This window comes from Cuculus canorus, chromosome 3, assembly GCF_017976375.1.
Source record: "Cuculus canorus isolate bCucCan1 chromosome 3, bCucCan1.pri, whole genome shotgun sequence".
Lineage (NCBI taxonomy): Eukaryota > Metazoa > Chordata > Aves > Cuculiformes > Cuculidae > Cuculus > Cuculus canorus.
Genome location: NC_071403.1, coordinates 86,485,574 through 86,494,309, shown reverse-complemented (window position 1 = coordinate 86,494,309; position 8,736 = coordinate 86,485,574). Strand labels below are relative to the sequence as shown.

Genomic DNA, 8,736 nt, shown 5'->3' with positions numbered 1-8,736 from the left:
CATTGAGCCAGCATCCCTATGGACCTGTCTCAGCTGATCGGTGAGGTGTGGTTCAGAGCGGCTCTACAAAGCATTGCCTGTGGCTAGAGGGTTTTTTTCCCCCCAGTGGCTTTTCTCTGCCAAGTACAAGATGTGAGGGGCACGGCTCACTCCTGTTGTCAACAAGGGGAGGAACATGCATCCTTCCAGGGCTGGGTCAGACCTGCAAGCAAGAGGCAAGAGCATTATCCCTCCTGGGTGAGGGCCAGGAGCCACTGCTCAGCACTGTGCTGGCCCTGACTAGACACTCCACTTCTAGCACACGTGGAGAGATGCATTTCGAGATGGACGGACACTCCTTCATTCCTGAGGGCACCTCAGACTCCTGTCACCCCAACAAACACGGTAAGTGCTGTTCTCCTCTGTTGTGGTAAGACAACTCAGATGTGAGTCTTGTCCACTGCAGGTGGGGACAGATGTGAGAGGCAGATGCATTCCACTCTCTGGCTCTCTGCAAGTGTACTCCACTTCAAAAGCCCAGAGCAATGTTTTGCCCTCGCTGAGCTGGAAAGCTGTAAGGTCTCGAGCAGGTGGCAAGCCACTTGCATAAGGAAGGGGTAAGCAGGACTCTGCATGTAGCTCTGATGTTTTGGGCTGGGAGGGTCTCTTACTGACAAGTCATAAGTGCAAAAATGAGCTCTTAAGTGGTAACAAACCCGAACAGCTTTGGGAATACAACAGTGGCATCTACACATGTCCTGCACCAGGTTGATGCATGAACTGGAAATGTCAGTAGGGGAGCTGGTAGTGCACTGTGATACCTGAAAGGGAACGGTGGAAGCATTCACACCACCGTCTCAGGTGTGTTGCACCTCTCGGAGCACAGTGCTTGCTGAGCAACACAGAAATTCAGGCCCTGGGCTGGCTTTTAATTCTTCCACTTCTCCTTTCTTTGCGCTTCCCATGTCCCCGCAGCCATTTGTCCCCAAGTGGCAGCTGGTGCACAGAGCCCTGAGCTGCCGCTGCTGGCTGCCGCACTGGTAACGTGAGCCAGTTCGCTGCAGCGCGGATGCTATGTGCGGCATCTCGCAGTGGGGAAACCTTGCTGCTTTTCTGCCTGGTTTTTGGTTTGTTGTAAATCCAAAATGGAGCATTTCTGTGGGTGTCGGAGCCTGGCAAAGCAGAGCTTGGCAGGGGGAGTAGGAGGGTGTTGACTCACTTGCTGTGCACTGCAGCTGGGGCCAGCCCAACCCTGCTCCTGGGCTGCACGCGCTGCTTTAATGCCACAAAAGGCTCGAGCTGAAAACAGGGGCGAGATCTCCCTCCAGGCTGGCCCTGAAAGCAAACACCAGTCACCTGAGGGGGTGAAGAGAGCACTGATACACGAAGCAGTGGATGGAGGTATCGGATGTTTCCTGCTGCGATTTAATGCCCTAAAGGACAGGGCATTATATGTATTAAAACCAGAAGGATTCAGCTCCTGGCTGGCCCAGCTGCACCCTGGTAAGCTGCTTGCAACATAGGGTCCATCTCAGAGCTGCAGCAGTCCTGGACCTGCTTGGACTGCGAGTGCCACAGGACATGCTTGGAGAGGGGACAGCAGCCTCACGCCAGGAAGGGGCCTCCCACATGGCGACGTTTCTCTTGTTCCATACAGCAGAGTGGGGTCAGCCCCTTGCCGCCTGCTGCCGCTGGTGTCTCCCGCTCACCCTCTTTTGTGGAGGGAAAGAAAAAAGCCAGGATTTATTTTAATCGTTTATTGTATAATATAAAACTACAAAAGTAAGACTGCTCATTTCCATGTACATTTGTCCAATTGTTTTTGATTACAGCCCATACCTACATGTGAATACAGTAATCTGGTTTCAGATGTATATGTCTGTAATATTGCATAGAAAAGGCACAGCTCTAAGGTCTGTGGGAGGGGAAGGGGAAATACAGCCTTTTTTCTTTTTTTTTCTTTTTTTCTTTTTTTGACAATAACAAGCCCTGTTCAAACAACCATGCACTGAACATGTCACACTATTTACACCATTTCCAGAATCTTGGCCGTTGCAGGCACTAGTATGGATTACGCTCAGAACTAGATAGGAGTTGAGGTTTGGATTTTTATCTGCAATCTGTTTTATGAGGTTCCAGAACTTGCATTAGGTTTATTTTCAGAAAAAGGAAAAGTGCTTAAAAAAGAACTAATTTATTTAAAAATGTTCAGTCTCATTAATTAAAAGAAGCACTGAAAGCAACTTGCACAGAAGCAGGATACTAAAACCTGAGGGGGGGGCCAAAAGAAACCCTGTAATGAGAATAAAAAGTTCACAATACACCAGAGTGAATTAAACCGTTTGTCAGGCAGGAACCCATTGCGATTTACTCAATTTAATGGTGATAAAAGTGTAAACTTTGGATTCTAAACATTGGTTTTAAACAACCAAGGCTATTGCCACACAGCACTGAGAAAAAACCAAATTACCTCTCGCAAGGCCCAAATTTATTCTTGCAGTGATACAGGCTTCAGGCGGTGGCGTTCCCGTCTTGCTGTTCTGGCTGGCTGCAAGGAAGGTGCCAGATTGATGCATTTACATATGACACTGCTCAACGACGACGTTATCTCGAAGAGGGCAGCTCCCTTTCCTTTGCATATGGGGCTGTGCGGGTCCCGTCAGGCTCTGGAGGGGACCTGTGGTGTCTGAGGACCGGCTGGTCAGACGCAGAGAGCAATGTGGGGAGTTTGAACTCCAGCAAGCAAACCCTAATTTTGAACTCAAAACCGACCCTCATCCATACCTTTTTTTGCATATTTCAAACAACCAGACCCATATTAGAAAGAGTGGAGAAAATAAAAAAGTCATGTGAACCATGCGTATCCTGACTGGAACTCAGTTAATTTTCTCAGAATCTGCCTCCCATACCCTTTTTCATACAGATTTACATTCCTACAAGAGAATACATTCCTACCATACATTCTGTACATGTTACAATCCAGGTGTTGTTAGCTTCACAATAAAATAAATATATTTACAGAAGAAAAAAAAAGAATAAATAATTTATGAAAAACAAAAAAAATCACTTCAAATCCAAAGCTCTCTTATTCTGCTCCCATCTTGTCACTTCATTGCACATTATGTCAATCTCCCTCCCTGGTGTAGGTTTTGGAGATGTTCCACGTGTGGCTGCTGTTGGGATGGTGGCAAAGACCACACTACTGCCAGTAAGTGACCGTGTGGGGAGGAAGCCGCTGCCTGCTGCAGTTACAAACCAACACCAGCCTCGCTAACCTTGCGCCTAATCCCATGTGTCCAGTAGGTTTGTGTCCCACGGGATTCCCATAAGGACACCGCCACAGGACAAGCACTTCAGCACCAAGGATACACAGACATGATCTTCCAAGTGGTAAAGTGGATTTAGAGCTAGACTCCTGTTCCAAGGATACAAAAACTTCAACTCGGCACACTTAAACAACAGCACAGCTTTCCAAAACCAGTGCTGATGTGGACTTTTCCCTGGTATGTGGTATTTGTTTAAATGCAGAAGTAATCCCAAAACAAGGGCAGCCCCACACTGTCCCAGTTACAAGAGATGGCGAATCCAACAGGGCTGGTTTCCAGCACAGGTGAGGAGTGCGGCTGAGCAAGATCCCATCGCTGCTAGCTGCTAGACAGAGCAGCCCCGCCCCCCCACCTTCCCCACCGCCGATGGTCCCTAAAGCTATTCTTGGTCAATGGCTGTCGGTTTGAAGCAGTAACTTTATATATATAAATATATATATTTTTAGTCTGTGTAAGGAAATGACTGCAAATCCATCAGAATCCCGCTGCTTCACCAAGTTCAGCTTGGTAAAAAGAAAAAAGCAAACCCATTGCCTCAGACAGTTCCCCCCTTCTCCCCCAGCCCCACATCTCACCCTGGCAGATGGAATTAGGAGCCAAAAGCACCTACACGACGCATTTCATTTTAATTAGGCGTTCCTTCATTGCAAAACATATCTGCTTTTATGCTGTGTCTGTGTGCATATCTATGTAACATCTATCTATCTATATACTAATAAATATATATGGCCTGTTTTAAAGTGCCAATTTAGAAAAAGCTGCCTCCTTCAAAGGCAGACAAGACCCAATTTCTTCCATGACAAGAAGGGAGCAGAACCGACTGAATATTGCCAAATGACGTAAAACATAATTTAAAATTTCTTAAATAAATATAAAAGTTATTCCTAAAGAAGCCATAGGCATGTCAACAATATAGGTTGTAACCAGCGCTCAACAGCTAAAGTACCATTGAAGAACTAAAATGCCATAGCGACTTCAGCAATAGGCATGATACATTGCAAACATATTTTTTTAAATTAAATGTACACCACAATGAACTTAAAAAAATGCTATCGGTGCAGTAATGAGAAGACTTCTCAGGTGTTATGGGGAAGGGGACCATGCATAGAAAGCTGTGTCTGTATACTCGTTGTAAAACAGGTCTATAAAGTGTAAAGCAGGTAACACAGTTGATACAAGAAACCAACCCTATACGAGATGCCAAGTGATGTAACACGACTGGCTCCAGTTTTAACAGCAATGGATATTAAAGCAAGTCCATCCAGTGCAGGTAAGAGATGAGCTTCACTGCAGTAATACTGAAGTTGCCTTTTTCAGCACTTAGCACAGTGAGGTGGGGAGAGGGAAGGCGAAATGCTCCAAGAAAGGGCAAGTGGATGCTGTCAACGCCAGTCTTCTGCCTGCTCTGTGTGTACGCCCGGCGGTTGGGAAGATTGCCACGAGGTTGGCTCTCAGTGAGCAACAGGCACGTTCCTCCTCTGTATCATTCCCTGGAGCTTTGGGTGAGGAAGTGCTGATTCACTGCCGTGTAAGGGTGCTCTGCGGCACACAGGATGGATGGCCCGGCACAGGGATGCGGGCGGGCTCGGGGGCTGCAGCCACGGCGGCGCTCCAGACCTCTCCAGGTGAAGTTCCACAACTGTTTCCTGCCGACTGCTTCACGTAGGTGTTGGAAAAGGACATGGCTCTAAGTTTCAGGAATCACAGTAGTGCGCAGTGGTACAGCAGGGAGCAAACACTTGTGAAACTCCTGCAGAAGCAGCTCCCAGCCCTTTCTTAAAGCACTTCTTTGTTTGCATTCAGGGAAACCAACTGCAGGCTTATTTGATCCAATTTTCTCTTTGCACCATACACATATAAAACATTACAACTCTGTATAAAAGTACAAGTGGTTCTTGTACATCTGAATTATGCAGGAACTATGTGAGCAAATCCTATCAAAATAGCTATTTTTTTTGTGTGTATAAACAGCATTTGTTTTTAGAAAAAACAATATCATAAACTGCAGAATCTGTACAAAAATATAAAATAAATTTGGGCAGCAGTTTCTAAACAGCCATGTAAATGCAACACTTAAAGAGGAGCAGGTTAATGCCTCCAAAAGGCTGAATTGCTAAGTCAACCTATACAGGGCTAAAATGGTATTGAGATTATCTAAATAATAAAATTTTTTACCTCTTGCAATAAAACTTATAGAAAAAATAGACAAATATGCACATGCAATTTACAGCTTTCCCCAACATAATCCTTGTGCTTAGCTTTTACAATTTTTTTTTTTTTTTGTAATAACATTGTCTACAATACATATTCTCTCCTATACCAGGATATTCCGTCTTCCTTGAGGAACCACTTTAAAAAAAATACTTTAGAAGTGGTCATACATGGATGAAGGCACTCCAACTCTGCTTGAAGCAAAAACTAGTGTGATCCTTTTCTTTTCAAAAAAGGCAAGCAAGGACGCATGCACAGTGCTGTGAACTGGGGGTGGGAGGGACTATGGAAATACTACCAAGTGTATATACTGGTACTTGAAATTAAAAGAAAAAAAAAAAAAGTTGCTATATTTCTATATTTTAAGACCCAACAAGCACCTCCATGATGTGATCCAGTTCTGTGAGGTCCATTTTGAAAGGCTGATTTGGAGTTACTGGTTGACTGCTGTATGGAGCGAGAGTTTTTAGGAGCTCATCCGCTGAGACAGGAGCCATTTTTGAGGCAGCCCCTGTGGCAGACGTGCAGGGATCAAAATCATACATGGACGTATCAATGTCAGCAAACAGAATATCATCCAGAGTCAAGTCTGTGAGGAAACCTGTGGAAGTTGTTATCTCAAAGTTGCTAGGTAGCGAGTCCATGAGTTTCGAATCGGCTGTTCTGCTCTCCGGGAGGCCCTCAGGCTTCTGAATGTTGGACTCGCTGGGGTGGTCTTTAGAGTCATCAGCTGCTGTGTTGGCTGCTACTGCCTCTGCAGAGGTAGGTGCTGGACAAAGCTCCTCGATTTCGTCCAAGGCTGAGGAGAAGCTGTCCTTTACTGGTTGGAGAGCAGGAGGTGGTGGTTTTGTCGGACCATCATGCTGGACAGTCGGGGAAGTGCAAAAAGTGTCGTCCTCGAGCAAAGAGGCTGGGGTGAGGCAAGACTCCAGAGGCGTAGTGCTTACGAAGTCAGTGGGGAGAAGAGGCTGGGAGGTGAGATGGCTGAACGCCGGCTGAGCCTCACGGAAGTTGTCACTGAGAGGGTCAGTGGGCTGCGAAGCGGTCATGAACATGGGCCTCAAGCTGCCTTCTTGTTTGAGTTCTTCCTGGATTCGCCTCAACATGTTGTTAATTAAAACTGTCTTTTGCAAGCTTGGCTCGGTTAACGGCCTGTGGTTATAAAGTTTCATAAGGGAAATGTTGAAGATAGTCTGACGCTGTAAGGTGTAAGACACCTTAGAGGGACCGTCAGTAGGAGACACCACTTTGCCTTCCAACCCATCTTCATGCTCGTCAAACTTCCGCTTTCCTCCTTTCCCCAACATATATCTGAAAGGAAAACGAGATCAATGAAGCCAAGCAAAGCTTGAAGCCAGCGCTTCCTTCCCTCCAAGTCCACTCGCTCCCTTGCTCATGCGGTTTGGACAGACTGGCCGCTTTGTCCCCTCCTCGCTTACCCCAACAGTCCCAAGTGGAAATCTGTCCACATAAATAACTCACAGAAGTTGGCCCACAGAAACATGATGAGGAAGCAGAAACTGCCTTAACACAGCACTCTGGTCCATCCTGTTAAAGCACAGCCACGATGGTAGATTTCAAACACGAATGCAAACATCATCTATAAATCTCAAGCCTTTGTGCGCTTGTGGCAGCAAATTTGTGTATGTTACGGATATGGCCCCCAAATCTCTCCTCTAGGTGCACAAGCCACAGCTAGTGTATTGAACGTTTCTTTAAATTTCCTGGCTGATGCAGTACTATGACTGGGAATACAAACATGATGCACTGAGGTTCTTACAATGAATTTCCCTTTTTATTCAAAAATTTGTTCATGGGGGGAATGGGAGTGAGGCTCAAGCGATCATGCACCAAGAGAAACCTTCCTGGAACAGTCGGGAAGATTCAGCTCTTCAGCATATCAGGATGTACACATATGTGACCTCATGGGTTTATTTAACTAGGAGCTACACTACTAGAGTAGGAAATGCAGTTATTACACTCAGAATTCAACAAATTACAGATGAGAAGATGATATGTTCGGTATTTTTGTCTAATCTCCAAGACCATTTTCTGCACTACACTTTGCTGCTGCAGCCTGGGCCTTGAGGACTGACTGTGCCCGAGTGCCAGTTTGAGGACAAGGGCAGCTGCCTTGGAAAGCTTCAAAGGAGTCTGGTGTCTCCTGAAGTGCTGAGCACCCCACCCCACTCCAGGAACCAGCCCCAGGAGCAACCCTCATCCTGCACACTGAATCCATGTGGGAACACTGGATTCAAGCTCACCACTACCTTTGCCCCCTCTGGTAAGGCTTTCAGGAGCTTGCTAGCCACACAGAATAGCTTTTGCACTAGAGATAGGACGTGTTGCTCCACATGCACCATTTGTTATCACTTGTCCCCCACCAAAGTGTGTCCATCAGTCAGGACTACGTCCATGTCAAGTTTCATTTGAGAACAAAAGAATGCCATAGGGCTTTCTAAAGAACAAAAAGCAGCATAAATGCATGTGCTTTTCTCCTGGTCAGATTTTGAAGAAGGAAACAAAGGGAGTTTTTACCAAACTTGCCCCACATCATAAATTGTATCTGAACTAAGAGTATGTAGATGTTCCATCCTTATCACTGTCTCTTCCAGGATGTTTGAGAGCGCCTGGAAACGCTCCTCCACACAGCACACTCCCAGCCTCATTTTGTCACCGTTATTTTCTGAAGATCCCCCTAAACGCAAAGCAATGAAGGAATTGCTGTTCTGTGACAGAGTCACAAACTAACGTTATGCAACTGAATGGGGATGGCTTTCGGGTCAGCAACCTCCTGCCCCATGCCACCACCCACATTCAGTGAGCAGCCAGGGTTTGGTTTCTCGCAATAGCCACAATTACTTGGGTGAAAGAGCATGGTGCTTTCTTTCAGTGCGTGCAAGGTGGCTGGTTCCCCCTGACTCTCTCTGCACTACCTGCCTGGACCAAATTTACCAGACAAGGTATTCTATCATACTTCAATCTAAACTAGAAGAGGCAGAGGCCATTACTATTCTTCACCTGCCTGTCCCACGGGCTGCATCACATCAGCCAAGGGTAAATCCTGCGGAGACAGGGGTAGGATTGCAGGCTTTGCAGAGCCGCACGCCAGGCTTGGCTTGCTTTCACATCTTAGGGTAAACATTTGGCTTCCCTCTCTTATCCTGCCAGGTAGAGCAGTGAGATGCTGGAGCACTACCACAGTCATCCTTACAGCAGG

At 46.4% G+C, this 8,736-nt stretch overlaps 1 protein-coding gene across 7 annotated transcripts in view; it reads right to left on the bottom strand.

Moving 5' to 3' along the window:
• Positions 1-1,722: 1,722 nt before the first annotated feature.
• SERTAD2 (SERTA domain containing 2) overlaps positions 1,723-8,736 on the bottom strand; it is an 82,452-nt gene continuing 75,438 nt past the window's right edge. For all 7 annotated transcript variants that reach the window (XM_054063107.1, XM_054063112.1, XM_054063108.1 and 4 more), the window contains one exon: positions 1,723-6,827. In XM_054063107.1, the coding sequence (XP_053919082.1) occupies positions 5,879-6,827 (949 nt within the window). In that variant the 3' untranslated portion in view covers positions 1,723-5,878. The remainder of the gene's footprint in view (positions 6,828-8,736) is intronic.